The sequence below is a fragment of the Colius striatus genome, chromosome 7 (genome assembly GCF_028858725.1).
Source record: "Colius striatus isolate bColStr4 chromosome 7, bColStr4.1.hap1, whole genome shotgun sequence".
Classification (NCBI taxonomy): Eukaryota; Metazoa; Chordata; class Aves; order Coliiformes; family Coliidae; genus Colius; species Colius striatus.
Window position 1 is genome coordinate 7482061 of NC_084765.1, and position 16895 is coordinate 7498955.

General features: G+C 50.7%; 1 protein-coding gene across 1 annotated transcript; it reads right to left on the reverse strand.

Annotated features, from left to right (window-relative positions):
• Positions 1-236: 236 nt before the first annotated feature.
• On the reverse strand, positions 237-14884 carry PAX6 (paired box 6). Its single transcript, XM_061999476.1, is given in 14 exon segments — positions 237-322; positions 1175-1325; positions 3291-3406; positions 3529-3679; positions 3949-4031; positions 4842-5000; positions 9492-9657; positions 10208-10423; positions 10517-10558; positions 11456-11586; positions 12091-12112; positions 12115-12217; positions 14442-14496; positions 14836-14884. Coding segments are annotated over 14 exon segments (1530 nt in total).
• Between the last annotated feature and the right edge of the window lie 2011 nt (positions 14885-16895).

A 16895-nucleotide genomic window follows, 5' to 3' on the forward strand; every position in this document is an offset into this window, starting at 1 on the left:
CCCATTTACAAATAATACACCAAAATGAATAAAAGTTTGGATACCAAAATGAAGATTTGTTCCGACTGATATAATGCCTTCAGTGTACAAAGGTCCATGTGAAAGTCTTTTCCATGTGTTACAGCGTAGGGCACAGCTGCAGTACAGAAGTACTCTGAGAGCCATTTTTCCTTTATAAAATACTGCTGAACATCCAACTGTTGTCCATATAGTCATTTGTGGGATTAACACATGTTTTACTGTAATCTTGGCCAGTATTGAGACATATCAGGTTCACTGCCAGGAACTTGAACTGGAACTGACACTCCAGGGGAAATGAGACCTGAAAATTGAGGGGGAAAATGGACATTTTAGTTTTTCTATGCATAGCACAATTTTTGTTAAACAGTTTCACAGATTTGTGCTTGTATTCCAGTAAGTATTAAATCTCACTGTCCACCAGCCTGCACTAATGGGGGGGGGGGGGTCCTTTTTTAAAAGCCTATGCACATCTCACTGATTTGTTGTTATAAATAAACTGTCATGCTTTGAGATAAATGCCAGAGCCTCAGCTCATTTGGATCAGTTGGGAATGCAACCCAAAATACACTGAACATTTTTGTTCTTTTAAAAGCCGTCTGGCTTGCTCCTGCTCTTGCCAATATGCTTTTTTACCCTGTTTTGCTTTCTTATGCATAGGTTATCTGCCTGTATTTCTACAGGCTACCTGCCATTTTGATAACTTTGAATTTTTAGGGAAAAAAATAGCCTCAGTCATAGACTTGGTAAAAACACACCCAGTCCTGCAAACACTTTCACGTACACTTAACATCACAGTGTGAGTGTCTCCACTACAATTTAATGGTGAAATAAATGCTGCTTTTGAAATTAACTATACAGTGAAAACTTTGTGGGATAGGGGCCTCACCAAAGAGCTTTCCCCCTGTACTGCTGTTCAAACACTGCCTCTGTTAATCATCTACCCCTACAGCAGCAGCAGCTTAAAAATCAGACTTTCTACCCCAGCCTGTTGATGTTTTACATTTTCCTCTGCCCAGAAGCTACTAAACCCAACAGAGAGACCTCTCCCAGTGATGGAGAGGAGAGTTCTCCCGGTGAACACATGAAAAAGCAGGTGGCTGGAGCAAGGAAGTGGCGAATGAAAGAAAGACGGGAGGAGCACAGGGCCACTCACCTGTGGAAGTGGTGCCAGAGGTGCCCATCGGCTGGCTGTTCATGTGTGTCTGCATGTGAGGAGGGGTGTATGTATCATAGCTCCGTCCATTCACCGATGGACTGGTGGGCAGCATGCAAGAGTAGGAGGAGGTCTGGCTGGGTACGGGGGGCTATGGGAGCAAAGGACAAAACAGAGTTAAATATCAAACAAAGTAAATAAAGTGTCTCACTCTTCTGGATGGCTGTACCAGCCCTCAGAAGCAACATGCACAACTGAAAACAAGCTTCAACTTCAAATTCAGGGACCCAGATGTAAAGAGCTATTTAGGAGCTCAACCAAGCAACCTCTTCCCAGAGGTTTTTTGCTCTACAAGAACAGTATGGATGCTCAGTGGTGACTTTTCCAATGTGCTTGATGAGCAAATCCATGCATCTAGATCCTAACCAAGGTTCTACATACCTAAGCCCAGGAGCCAAAGCCCTTGAGAGGAAAGATGTCTCCTGCCATTTGCAGCCATGGAGAGCAGGGCTGGCATCTTATCTCACATTTAGTGGTGTAACTAAAAACAAATGGTAATGGAACTAAAAATTACTCCACTGAGGCACATGAGCTAGTCCCTCATTTGTGAGCCTGTTGCACATACACACAGATGATGTACGGATTTGGGGTGACTGTGTGTGTTGATCCCCTTTCAAAGCCTTGGTCACCCCAAATCCATGCTAGCAGCATCCCAAGAGACCAGACATCTCTATTTACCTAAACTCCAACTCCCTAAAACCTCATCTGCCAGAGGGAAGAGCAGTTGAGGGCAGGAGACAAGTGGCGTGGTGCTAGGAAGGGACAGAGCAGGAGCACCTCCCACTTCGGGGTGCTGTGGAGTGGGGACCTGTGCAGCCCCAACAAGGGAAGACAGCAGGGGAGTGGGGAGCAGAATAAATAATTCCCACTCTGAGCACACGACTCTCAACATGTCTATACGTATTTCCTCCATCTCTGAAAACATCACCAGCCCCTCTCGCTAAGCACACACACTGTGCTCTGGGAGAAGCAGCAACACACCACACATCTGAAGGGAGATGCCAACAGTTCAGCTGCCAAACCTCCCGCACCAACATCTCATGGTGACCACGTAGGCAGGACTTTCCAGAGCAGCTCCTGTGCCAGGTCCCTGCCCAGGTGCCCAGCAGTGAATCAGGGGCCTCCTGCTTTCCCAAGGGTCCCCTCCCCAATCAGTCTTTTGATCTTTTGTCATTTGCTTTCAGCCCACTGCCGGGAACGGTGCCTCCAACATCACAAAGTAGAGACTCAGCCAACATCATTTCTCTCCACAGACTTCTTGTGAGACTCTAACTTTATTTGGTTAATTTTGGTTCAGCAATTAGTAACATAGTAATTGCTGCGACGAAGGAGTCAGGCGCTCTAATCTGCTCGCCTGTCTCCAGCAGTGGTCAATGCTGTGTGCCCCAGACAAAGCTGTAAAACTCCCATAATTGGCCAGCACCTTCCTAGGCCAACCCCACCATTAAAAAAGGAGGAATTTTGCATCTGAAAGGTCTATAGAAACAGACCCCAAAGGAATAGATTTCTTCCTAACCCAGCTGGTGATCAGCTAATGCTTTCAGGCATGAGGATTGACAGCTCTTGCAATTCTGGCTTAGCTGGCATAACCACTGATGCTAATCACATCCTTCCCTTTCTCAGGTGTTCCTAATGTGCTACCACCACATTACCTACACCAAGAAAGTCGGATCCCTCTGGCAGCTTATTCAGGCAGCAGTTTTCACAATACTGCATCAGTGAGTTCCATAGGTTAACCACAGCGTTGATTAGGGTTTGTTTCTTTCTTTTCCAAAAAGAGACTCTTCATCCCAAATTTGTTGCCTTGTAAACACGAGGACCTCTCTTTTTTAAAACTCAGGAAAAGTGATTTTTGAGAACTGGGCCTTACAGTGCCTTTTCCCTTGTGATTCTCCCAAATAGGGCATCTTTGAGATGCCAGGGAAGCCTTTGGTGCTTGTTTCCCCGCAAAGTAGTCCTGCCAAGGAAGGGCCCCCTCCCCTAGACTCCCACACACCCTCCAGGGAACACCGAGCCCCGAGGGAGCATCGTGCCATGGTGGTGGCAGCGGACTCACTTGCATAGGCAGGTTGTTGGCCATGGTGAAGCTGGGCATGGGTGGCAGCGCACTGTACGTGTTTGTGAGCGCCGTGTCTGTTCTGCCCAACATGGAACCTGATGTGAAAGAGGAAACTATAATAGAATAGACAAATAACGAACACATTAGTTTAACCACAGTTACAGCTGGTGGTACAGTCTCAGAGTCTCATTTTGCCCAAGAGGATGGATGACCATGAGCGGGTTGGTAGCATTACCAGGGGTGGTTGGTTGCGGGATTGGCTGGTAAACACTTGTGCTGAAACTACTACTGATGGGAATGTGGCTGGGAGTGTTGCTGGCTTGTCTTCGCTGGTTCCTCAGCTTCTCTTCCCTTCTCCACTTGGCCCTTCTGTTAGAAAACCACACCTGGAAATACAGCATTTGAGAGACGTGAGTGACCTTACAAGGACTAGGAGGTGTGGAGCCTGTCCCAAATAACTCAGGGCCATACTGACAGGATGCTGGCTTGCAGCACAGCAAAACAGCATGTGAAAGCAAACCCTGGCTGCTGTTATTTTCTCGGAGGGGGAGATGGACAAACCACTTGATCATAAATAGGGGCTGCCCTGCACTTTGAGAAGCCAGAATAGTAACAGTAAAAGTAGTAATAGTCTAATTGCACAGCAACTCAATACCTGTATCCTTGCTTCAGGCAGGTCTATTTTAGCAGCTAGTCTCTCTCTTGCAAACACATCAGGATAGTGGGTCCTCTCAAATTCTGCAGAAGGAAATGTGGTTGAGTGAGTTGCAAAGAGTTAATGTGGCTGACTGTAAAGTCAGAGTCCTTTCTGCATTGCCTGTGCTCTAAATGCTCTTAAGAAACATGGCTGTAAAGGCAAAGATGAGCTTTCTCTGTGTGTGTGTGAGAAGCAGGACTCCTTGCCTGCTGGGGAATATTGCTAAGGGGATAGACAGGCTTGGGTGCAGGGCTGCATCTTTCAAGAAGCAGTGAGGGCTTCTGCCTCCACCAAGGGGGTCCCCAAGGCAGCTCTGACCCTGTCACCTCAAAGTGAAATGGCACGTCACTAAATAACAGTGGAAAATAAGAGCAAAGATGCTCAGCAGGTCAGAGGCGAGGTGCACCCAGGCTGGTCAGGGAAAAGGGCACCTGCTCCCAGCCCCGGGTAGCAGCAGTGTTGGGGAGAGGGACAGAAGCAGGCACAGAAGCAGGCATGGAGGGCTGCTACCAGCCCCAGCTGCCCGCCCTCACCTTCCCGTGCAATGCGGTCTGGCCGGGAACACGGCACAATCAGCAGGAGATTTATCCCTCATGAGAGAAGCCTGGGGTGTAATGTGGATGTTTCAGTAGGATCTGTGCCCTGAGTGCATTCACTTTGAAAATGTTTTAACAGCTTTTTGGTGCACATCACAGCCATCGATGAATATTTGGAGCTCAATGAATAAAATAGCATGGAGAGAGCCATGGACTAAAAATATGTACATGGCTCACAAATGCCATGCTTCCCTTCTGCTTTTAATATAGCTAGGGCACATTTGGCTTTTCTATCCTACTTCAGGCGTCACTCACCTTTCTCAAGGGCTTCGATTTGCTCTTGAGTAAAGGATGTCCTATTTCTCTGCAGCTTTCTTTTCAACTGGAGTCTCATTTGGGCCTCGTCTGAATCTTCTCCATTAGAGCTGATGGAGTTAGTGTTTTCCCCTCCTCCCTCCTGTTGCGGACAGCCGTCTGCAGAACGGAAAGTTGGAAAGTGAAACACGGGTAACCTTGCGTTAAGATCCCTATCAGAGAAATAACACAATTGGAAACAAGTTTGGCCATGTTTGCTGACACCCTCCCTTAAAAAAGTCTCGAGTATCAAAGCAAAGCTGTGCCCATGACATGGGTAACAGGGAAACGGTTCAGTTTGCAGCGTTATGGTAAACATCAGAGATGAGGGATTACAGTTGCCCAGTCTTAATTTCATTTTGCTTTTCCTCTGGAATGAAATCTGGTTAAAAATATTTTCCCCTGAAAGCGACTCTTTCCATGAATTGCTGATGAAGTGCCATGGCAGTCTCCTCTGTCTGCTGCATTTATTTACCTATCTTTAAAATAGTGATGTTCAGTATTTCGGATTATCTATAATCAGTAATTCCTATCTAATCAATTAGATGTTGATAGGTTTGCAGAAAATGCTATTAAGAAACCAAACCAAGCTTGTAATCTTTTTTAAAAAATATTTATCCAGTTTTTATTTGAATTCTGCACAGTCAATTTCATTTTAAAGGTTGTGAATTTAGAAGTGCCTGCATTGTTCTGCAGTTTTATTCAACTATTGTATGAATGTGCATTGCCTTGACACCTATTACTGAGCACAGCTGTAATTATATCATCACCAAGAACAGGCTATAATTGCTGAAAATGGAATTTTATATTTAGATAAAAGGACTGTCCATTCTTTGTAATGTGTTGCACCAGAGAAAAGTAAGATTTCTTTTAAAATTTTAACATGTAATTTTAAAAGAAGTAGTAGCAAGTTCACTAACTAGCTAAAGACGCTATTCTGCAGCTGAATGTCTGGCATATCATTTAAGCGGCACGTTTTTAATTAGGGCATTTCCACCACTTTTAATGTAATTTCTGGCATTAAAGAGGGGCAAAGTTTCATTGTGCTCCTCTTTCGAGCGGTCGCAAGGATGCTCCTGGGGCCCGGCCGGCTCCGCGGGGCTCTGCGGGTACCCCGGGCCGCCCTGGGCGGCAGGAACGGACGGTTCTGTCGAGGCAGAAAAGTCGTTGTCCCTAAATTAGCTCTCCCTCTCCTTTCAAAGCATATTTTTTCGAGGCGTTTTGATGTCGAATAAAGGGGGAGACGGGATGGGGGACGCATGGGCTACTTATGTTAATTCCCTTGAAAAGTTACGCCAAAAATAAATAGCAACACTCCCGCTACATCCTTTAAATATTGTGGGAAATCAACTTTAAAGTAATATCATTTATAATCGGCGAACAATAGCCCCGGCCTTCAAAGCTCGGGGGGAATTGTGACAGGATCTGGTGGGACCCTTTCAACCACTTTGAAATGTTTTAAAACCCGAACTTTCTCCCCCATTTAAACACAGGGATTCAGCGGCCGTGGTCACCATATGGGCGGCCGCAGCCCCATTGAGGCGGCCGGCGGCGGGTGAATAGCGGGGGGGGGGCGGGGGGGGCGGGGGGGGCCCTGCCTTTCAGGGGCACACAAAGCCGTGGAGCCCGGGGAAGGGCCGCCGCGGCGGGACGGCCGCTCTGCCAAGCGCTGGTGGCAGCGCCGGGGGCCGCGCCCGCCCGCTGCGGGGGCCGCGCTAACCTCCGCCACCGCGCTCATCCATCACTGTCTGCGCCGCCCGGCCGGCACGGATCTCGAAGGGGAACGGGGATGGGGGAAAGGAGAGAAAGAAGGGGAGAAGGGGGGCAGAGAGGAGCCGCCCAAAGACGGCGGAGACGGCTGCTGCCCCCGGCGCCGCCGGGCCGAGCCGGTCCAGAGCAGAGAGCGCAGCGGGCCCGGGCTGCCCCTCCCGGCGCCAGCCCAAACGCGAGCCCCCTTTCCCTCCTCGCCATACTTGTTCCTTAAACTTTTGAAGGCACATTTTTTTGACACCTTTTCGCCGTGCGCTCCTCATTTCCCCGTAAACCTCTGAGCCAGCTGAAAGTTTCACCTAAACTCGCTTATGACTACTTAAACTCCCCGCGCTGGACAATTAAGACATCTTTCTTTTTAGAAACATTCTTCCTTTTTTTTAAAAAAAAAAAAAAAGAAAAAGGAAAAGCTCCTAAAAGGAGTGATCTCAATAGGGCTGTTCCACCTTCGAGACCTAATCCGTAAGAAAGCGGGTGAATGTCCGTCCCTATTATCCTACAGCCAGACCATCTGACGCGGGGTGTAGGATTTGTTTCCCGGAAAAAAAAAAAAAAAAAAAAAAGGACAAAAAAAAAAAGACGCTGGGAAATAAAATCATTCCTTAGTTTCTTAGTGTCTTAATCAGTGAGGCGGAAAACAAGCAAAAAAAGATAGCAAACCAATTGCGGCACCTCTCAGCTATAGAGCTGGGATCAAAACATTGTAGCATCTGTTGAAAGAGAAAGTGTCTAAATCCTATAGAAGGCTTTAGTCTTATAAGGGGGATGGAGGGGGGGAAGATAAGAAACAGTGTCTCAGTGATCCCTAAAACCACTAAATCACTGGAGAATTTCTCCTGGATAGAGATGTCTCTTTTTGTTCTGTCAGCCCTCATGTATCCATTATTTTATTCACTGCTGCATGGCATTTATCAGATTGAGACCATATTTGTACCCCTCTGAGACCTAACCTCGCCTTATGCTTTTTGAGTAATGGACTCTTAAAATCCAGTAACATACCCCTGCAAGGGAAAAACATTAGAGGGAGCATGAATATTCCAGAGGAAATCCATTTTATTAATTTTAATTTTGCGGTGTGGATGGTTTAAGTGTCTGCCTGCCTCCCTGTCGTCTCTCCTGCCCACGCACACGAGCACCCGCGACCCGAGCCAACCCGGCTCCGCTCCGCACCGCAACGCACTGCTCCGCTCCGCGCTGCTTTATTTCTGTCACAGCTTGGGAGAAGGTCTCCCGGGGTCCTCCCGTTCCGGCACGCTCCTTGCCCGGGGCCCGCGCTCCCCTGCGGAAACTGCGCACATCCCCACGCCATAGGGAGGGGACACCACAAGCCCCAGCAGCTTTCCCTTCCTCCCCCCCATCCCCATCCCCATCCACGCGCCGTGCGCCCGCTCTGCACCCGCGCACATCGCGCGGAGCTGGGCCTGGCAGCAGGGAGGCGACAGAACATTCTGTATTTAACATCCCTTCTAAAATAGATAGATAAATAAATAACCACGCCGACAGAAAACACACCCCAAACCGTCAGGAACGGAAGACACCCGGGACGTTTGAGAAGCAGGCAGGAAAGTGCTCTCCCCGCCGCCGCGCACCACTCCGCGGTTCGGCTGCCGGGTGCGGGGCAAAGAAGGAAGGACGGGGAGTCCTGAGGCCGCCTGGCCGGCCCCGGGCTGGGGCAGAGGTACCGGCAGAGGGGCTGGAGTGACCCACGCCCGGCCCCAGAAAGCGCAGGTACGGGCGAACCGGCGACTGGCGGCAGGAGCCGTCCCAGCTCCGAGGAGGGACATCGGGCAAAACAACAATTAAAAAAAAACCTCCAAACCCAAAACAACATAAACCCAAAACCCACCAAAGTGGGGGTGGCGGGAAGCGAGGGCTCCGCTCTATCTTTCTAGTGTCCTTCATAGATTGTTTTCTTCTCTTAAAACTGACATGTCTAATTGGCAAGCGGTGCCATATCGTGTCCAGAGGTCTCCTGTGGAACATTTCTACAGCTGTCTCCTTCAACTAGACGCTTATTCATGTCGCCTTAATGAGAAACAAAACGATCTCTAATGAGCAATTACATAGCGACAGAATTGTTCCCATAACAAATTCTTGCGTGTGACAGAAACATCCTTTGTACCAGATATTCCGCACACTGTTACCGATTTTTTTTCCTTGCAGGGTGAAAACAAAAAGCAGGTTGTTGTATATAGACACCTAAAGGAATGACCACAGCCATGGAAAGCGCCGAGCCTGAACAGAGCCCGTATTCAAAAAGAAGCCATTAACCATCTTAAGTATGTAACGTAACATCCCATTATCCTTCATATTATCCCCTTGTCATTCCTACAACAAATACCTATTAATCTTCAGGATAAACAGTTTCCTATATTTACAAAGTTGTTTCGGGTCCATTGAGGAGGAACTATAATCAACCCGACGGAGATAGTTACCGATATCCCGGCTCTACAGACCCCAGAGTGGGAAGGCGGCCCGGGCGGGGAGCGGGAGCCCTAATTACCGGGAGATGGGCGAGGTTAAGGACCAGCCCGCCCGGCTGCCGGTACCGCTGCTCAGCGGCTGCGGCGCTGGCAGCGGCCGCTCCCGAGCTCCCACGCCCGCCACCGGGCCGGCCCCGGGGCTGTACCCCACCTGCCCGCCGGCCTCCGCCGTTCACCTGCCCGCAGCCGCTCAGGGAGGCGTCGTGGGGGACGCCCTCGGCCACTGTCCTGAGAAAATCGCTCACGGCCCTCAGCAGGGTGGCGGCCGGGGAGGGGGCGAGGGGGTACCCGCGTCTGGGCTACCACCACCGGACGCGGCCGAGCCGGGCCGGGAAGCGGCGACCGGGCTGTTCCTTACCTTGGGTGGGCTGCCCGGGTACCGAGGTGCCGGGGTACCAGCCGGGCCGGGTGCCCCACGTCCCCGTCTGCCCGTTCAGCATCCTTAACTTGTCGTACATCCCATCGGCACCCATTTGTTGCTTTTCGCTAGCCAGGTTGCGTAGGACTCTGTTTATCGACGACACCTGGAAAGCAAAGGACAGGAAAGGCAATGGTAGTGCTGTAGCGCACTCCCCGCGAGCCACCCGAGTAACCCCCGCGCCTCTCCGCGCCCCCTCCGCGCTGCGGGCGGCTCGACCTGGGCGCAAATCAGGGATTCCCCGAGTGCCAGCCGAGCGCTGCGGCCGCCCCGACTCGCTTAGTGCTGATGCTGGTGCAAACAAACCGACAAACCACGGGGAAATGGGAAAATAAAAACAAAAACAGAAAGAAAGAAAAAAAAAACCAAAACGCCCCAAACCCGACCCTGAAAAAACAGAGTGATGGCTTCGGCTGGTGCTCGCAGTCCTGAGGCGCCAGGCGCAGGGGTGACCCCTTTATTTTTATTTATTTTTTTCCCCTCCTTAAAGGCATTTGTCAGATTCTGTGTGAAAAAAAATGCGTCTGACCCTGCCACATGCAAATGCTGTGAACCTGCTATCCTCTCATCTGATACCAAAACAAAGGAAGCAGCGGCTCTCTACGGCTACCCAGCACTGTACACAGCACACAGGAAGGGGTTTTTCATGAACTTACACTGGGTATATTATCGTTGGTACAGACCCCCTCTGATAGTAATCTGTCTCGAATCTCCCACGCAAAGATGGAGGGGCACTCTCGTTTATACTGCGCTATTTTGCTTACAACTTCTGGAGTCGCTACTCTCGGTTTACTACCTCCGATTGCCCTGGGTCTGATGGAGCCAGTTTCGTAATACCTGCCCAAAATTTTACTCACACATCCATTCGACACCTGGATAGGGAAGCGGACAGAAAATCACATTATTAATAATTTCAAGACAAAAATAAAATTGTTTAAGTATGCATTAAACAATGACAAGCTTACGTTTTGATTGTCCAGCACTTGGACTTTTGCATCTGCATGGGTCTATAACACAAAAATATACCTTAAATGGTATGAGAACTTACTTAGAGAGTCTTTTTTTTTTCTTTTTTTGTTAAAAAAAATTACATTCGTGGCCCTACCCTCTACAAAAGTGATATTTAAAAAACATGTGGAAGAAAAAAACAAACAAACAAAAAATAAGATCAAAACGTATTTCTTTTTAGTATCAATGTTCAAATACGCCTTAAATGCGAACAATAGCTAAGCCAGACTAGTCTCCATCGTCCTCACTACTCTTAGACAGAGTACTAGCGGGGACGGGGCAGAGTGGGGGGGATATAGGGGACCTACATTTACAAAGTACCCCTGAGCTGCGCCAGATCGCGTTAGTGTCCTTAAGGACAGATTCCGGGCTAAAGCAGCGTGGCTTTGAGGGGAAGGGGTGTCTTTTTTCTTTTTTCTCTTTCTCCTCTTTTTTTGTTTCGCTTTTTGGAAGGAAAAAAAAAAAAAAAAGAGGGCAAAACTAAAAAAGCAGTAAGCCACGCCAAATGCACACGGATCTCAGCAAACTATAAGTAAATAAGGGGGAAGGGGGAGGAGAAAAAACTAGAATTATGTCGTATAATTCAGTTTATTACAGCGAACTAACTGTAACGAGAGTGCAGGTTATTACCGGATAAAAGGGAACAACAACAACAAAAAACAAATCTTTTTAAAGGTTTATATATATATATATAAGCGGAGAAAGGTCTAGTTGCAGCAACAATCAAAATAAGCAGATGGATCGTTTTATTAGGCTGGAAGGCGGGTGGCGGTGCTGGTGGGTGGGTGGGTGTGGGGGGGTCGGCAATTAGCGCCTTGGCGGGCAGCGCGGCTCTGGAGCGGAGCGGACGGAGCGGAGCGGAGCGGTGGGAGGACGGGGGACGCCGCCGCCTTCACCTGCAGGATCCGGGAGATGTCGCAGGGCCGAGCGCCGCTGTGGGCGAGTTCCACGATCTTCTGCCGCGTGGAGTCGGGCAGCGGCCTCCCGTTGACGAACACCCCGCCGAGCTGGTTCACGCCGCTGTGACCTGCGGGAAGCACAGCGCCCACCATAGCACCCTCCGCTCCCGCGCCAGAACCCCGCGGAGCCAACCCGCCCGCCGCTCCTCTCCGCGCCCCTCCGCGCAGCACCGCCGCTCCCGTCCGCTCCGCCCGCTCAGGGGCCACAGCGCCCGGCCTCGGACCTGACCCCGGCGCCGTCGCCACCCTCCGCGCCCGGGGAGCCAGGGCAACTCCGAAAGGTGCCCTCCCCGTCTGCAAAACCCGCGGCAGCGGCGAACAGCCAGACCCAAAAGCCCAGAATATTCGGGGCTCGATCACCTTGGGTAGCTTCCTTGATTTGCCCTTTTTTTTTTTTTCCCCTTTCCTTCATAAAAAAAAACCCAAACAAAAACAAAACCAAACACACCCAGTCCTAAAACCAAAAATAAAACCCAAAAAAACCCCAAATCCAGCCAAGCCTGCCTGCATCCGCACCGCCGCAGCTCTCTTCGCCAAAAGCAAAGGGAGAGGCTGCCTCGCCAGTGCCCGACCTGGAGCTCCAGGCTTTGGAGGAAGTCTCCCTGGAGAAGCTCTGCTCTACGCGCTCTCCGCTCTCCTCTCTTTGGAGCCTCCTGATAAATTGACTCCAAGAGCCCAGGCTTCTTAGCAATAAATAAGCTCCAAATATAGAAGAGGGGGAAAATATGATGAGCCTCTCTGACATTTGTCTTTAAAATAAAACTAGCTGCACGTCAAGTTTGAGCTTAATTTCTGGAAATAGGCGGAAGTCGCCCCGGATCATGCATGGAAGGCTAATTGAAAAGATCAGTTGGAGCACTTGTGGCAGGCGTGTCACTTTATGACAGTACTCTGCTTTTGAAAATTGCATCGTCACGACAAATAGTAGCATGATAAAACGACCCTTTCTGTCCGCATTTGGATATCACTCAGACTAGATTGAACTCCCCTCGCTCTCCCTCCGAGGGAGGCTGCGGTTGGAGGTAGCCGGGGGCTCTGCGTGGACACAACCGAGGGGGTGCGCTCCCCGCGCAATGGATTCAAAGTGACATCGGGGCTGGGGAATTTGCCGCCCCGGCCCAGCAGAGCGGCCGGCGCCGCGACCTGCGCTTCCTACTGCGGGGAGAGGAGCCCCTCGTCCCTCCCCGCCTGCGCCCCGGGGGGCGGGACGGCTCGGGGTGGAGGGAGGGGGCGGCCCGCGGGGCGCAGGCCCTCGGCGACTTGCCCCCCTCCCCCCCCCTCCGTCGTTTGTGTCGTGCCCCCTCCTCCTTTCTCGGTCCCCGTAAATGCGTGCGGGGAGCCCATTTCAGGGAGGGACTCTCGCCGACATAAAAAATGGCAGCGGGGAAAGCAAAATCAAAGTTTCACTTAAAAGGTTAAGCCTTAATCATTATATAATTTCCCTGGAGAGCGGTGTAGATCTCGCCCAGTGGCAATGATTATGCGCCTTGTAGTCTATTGCTAGTCATCTAATAGGAAAACATATGGTGTCAATTTGGATGCTCTGCACCATATACACCCAGGAGTTATTAACACAAAGCCTGAAGAGCCCGCCGCGACCTTTAAACAAAATAAAGGCTTCACCCGAATGATATCTTTTCTGCGTTTTGCAGTGGCGATCCCAAATGGCCGAGTGAAGGCATTCCCCTATTACCATAAACCCTCGGCACGCCACGGCCAAGGGCAGCCGCTGCTGGCCCTGCGAAGCCCAGGTAAAACCCTCTCCGAGCTGTCGAGGCTCGGCTTTTTTTCTCAGGACAAATGAAAATACATCGTATGGCCAAGCACGCAGCCCCCCGAAAAAAAAACCAAACAAAAACAAAAGACAAACAACCCAAACACAAACCTACAGCTCCACCAGAGGTTTCCTGAGAAACACTCCAAATCGGTGTTTTTCCTGATGTTTCTCACACCGAGAGACAACTTATTAACCGGTTTAACGGGAGGATGATAAAGAGGGGTCCTGGAGCCGCATATCCCAGCCAAGGTACCAGAGAAGCAGCGGGGCTGGAGGCCGACCAACACTGCGCAAAGACCGCGCAACTCGTCCTGCGCTCCTTGCCGCCGCTACCCGCGCAAAATAAGCGGGGCTTCCTCACAAGAGTGCCGCGGGGTTGCGTGATCTCGCGAAATCGCGACGGCCACGATTTTGCGGGGTCGCGCAACCCCAGTGATCTCTGGATTGGAGACCACCCCGCGGAAGATCCATGTCCCAAGGATATGGGCGGCCTGCTCCATGCTGGATAAGACCTTATGACCGATTGTCCCTTCCTCCACGCAGACCCTCCCTCCAGAGCGCAAGGAGAGGCCGCTTCTCACCATCCACCGCGCCTGGCTGCATGTCTGCACATACCCGCGTTGTGCAAGGAGCTTTCCCCTCCGAGAGGCGCCCATCGTCGAGGTCTTAAACCACATCATCAACAACAACAACAAAATATAAGCTAAACACCCCTCCTCACACACACACACATTAATAATCCACAAAAAGCATCAGAATCGGGAAGCAAATAAAACCAGGAGGTGACGAGGGACTGCACCTAGCACAGTGGTGGCTTTTTCTCGCCCAACTTCCACTGTGGAGCAGGTCCCTAACCACGCCAGGGCGTGGGCCACGAACCAGGCAAGCCCCGGTGGCCCCCAGGAACCGTGACAACGCTCCCGACCCCTTCCGCGCCGCCTACGGCGTTACCAGTGCCCCGATGGGGCGGGTGGCACCCCCGGCTGGGCAGAGGCCATCGAGCCCAGCAGAGACGGCCCCCTCACTCCCCTCCCCACCCCCAGTCCCGAAGCAAGCCCTCGGCCCCGGGCTGCTTGCCCGCTCTTGCGCGCCCACGGCTGCCCCCGCCTGCCCTCCGCGGCCGCGAAGGGGCGCGGAGTCACTTACTGTTCTGCATGTTGGGCTGATAGAGCAGTATCCCACGGGGCTCGCCTATAGCAGTCTATCAGTGATAAAATAGGCGTTAATCAGGGGAGGCAGTGCACACGGTTAAGCTGCAGAGAGGCTAATATCTCATAGGCTTACTTTGTTATCCTTAGGCGTCTTCCCCCGATTAGTTTAAGGATTTGGGCGGCTTTAATGCCTCAAGGTGAAAATGTACATATGTATCCCTAACATGCGCAAAAAAAAAATTAAGGAAAGCAACCAGCCAAGTGGTTTCTCCTTTTAATTGCATGCAGGTGGCGTATTGCCTCGTCGTTAGTGCCCTTCGCTGAGGTGGTATATTAAGTGGAGCGACAACAATCACAAAGAGATTCCGAAGTCGTGCTTTTAAACTTGCCTGAAAGCGGGGTGGACTGTCCTCTCATACAATTTAGGGACTCGCACATCTGCGTGTCACTAGTTAAAGTCTTCCCTCTAGGACAAAGCAGAAGAAGTACATTAAAAAGTGCGGAGCGGCGTCGAGAAGGTGTGCCGTGAGCGGGGCGCGGGCCGGGGGGTGCGGAGCGGGGCGAGGGGGCGGCGCGGGGGCTGCGCGGGCAACAGTGGCGGGGGGGCTCCGACGGCTGCTCTGCGTACTGAGAGCGGGGCTCCATTTTTACCTCCGGGTATTTCCTCGAGGATTTTTTTATTCCTTTTTTTTCCCCCCGCTGCACTAGCAACTTTTTCTCCCCCAAACTCCCCGTCTTGTGATTAACTTCTTTTTTGGTCTTTAGATCTTCCCCTTTTTCACTGTACTGTGACACACGCTGTCTACCTCGCCTCACTGCTTTAAAAAGTAAGAACAGGAGGGGGTGAGAACTGTTAAACAAAGCCTACAGAAAGCGAACAATGGCCTCCATTCTGCTCCTCTACCCAAACCCCGAGTGCAGAAACCCAGGCTCCTTAACCGGCCGCGCAGCTTCCCAACTCAACGGACCAACAACCCTCCAACTTACAAAGAGCAGAGAAACAAGCCCCTTCTCCTTTCATTAGTGCCTGCCTTGACCCAGCGCCTGGACAGTCCCCAGCGCCTTTTTTTTTTTTTCCCTTCTACCGCCCCCCCCCCTTCCCTCTCTCCCTCTCTCCTCCTCTCTCCAACCTCCCTCTCTCTTTTCCTCCCCCACCCAGGGCCACTTATTTATTTATTTATGCTCCCCCATGTATTTATTTTAAATCGTCGCGGGCGAAAATGGAAAAGTAATTTCTCGTTATAAATATCTGGCGGTAATTGTGTTACTGGTGCGAGTTGTTAGGGGTTGTAAAAAGATACAACAGCTCAGTGGGGTGCTCAATTGGGGAGGGACAATTACAATAAAGAGCCCATTCAAGGGAGTTGCTAAAAAAAAGGAGGTAAAATAATGAAATAGTCGCAGCCTTCATTTTCTCTCCTTTTTTTTTGGCCTAAAAATACTCATTCTCTTTCTTTTGCGCCTATAATGAATATTAATTTTACTTTTCCTGCATATGATGGAGAATTCAAAGAGGCACGTTTCCCCATTCAGGACTAGCCATGGTATAATTTATTAAGTAGCTTTTAGTAATCTTAAATCCATAAAAATAAACATCAGACAAGTACTTTCTCGCAGCATGAAGACTTTAACTGGTAAATATTTACTGCTCTTTGGAGAACTACCTGATTAGCAGCAGAGCAAGCTACACTGTACTTCAATGGAGACGTGGCGATATCTCCTTCAGCTGAGCTAAACGTGAAGCCATCCCTTTAATATACCAAACACGTCTGCATAGACACACACCGAACGGGAAACCGACTTCTTCAGACACAATTTCCTCACATATTTTACGCACAACTCATAAACGTGGGGCCTAAGAGGTTAAAGAAGCCAGCCAGAAAGCCACCCTTAAACTTGCAGCCCTCACCTCCGCCAGCATGGACCTCCGAAATGACAATAAGTGGACTCAAAAGAAAGAGGGGGTGACACGACAAAAAGAGAGAGAGAAAAAAAAGCAAGCCACGAAACAAAACAAATCCTAAACACGGCGTTTTACAATAGAGGGTGAGGGTAGCCCAGTGCTCCACCAAGGTAAGCGGAGGCGTGGGGCAAGGCAGCCGCGGATCTGCTCAGCAACTCTCGAACGCCTCCAGCCACCGGCCCCGCGGCCCCGGCGCGCTCGGGCGGGCCCGCACCCCGCAGCACCGCGGCCGCAAACCCGCCCGCACCGGCCCGGCCCGGCCGGCCCGCACCCCGGAGGCGGACCCGAGCGAGGTGGGGAGCGCGATTCGCCGCGTCCCGATCGGCCGGGCCTAAACTGCAAATCGGTTTTTAATCTCCAAATTTCGATATAATCTGATGGCGGAGAGCATTCCCCCCGCTTCTTTAACGCAATCAGTCTTTGACAAAGTTTCGCGTTCACGGGGCAAATGAGAAAAAGATAAAACCGAATCAGTTTGCAATTAGG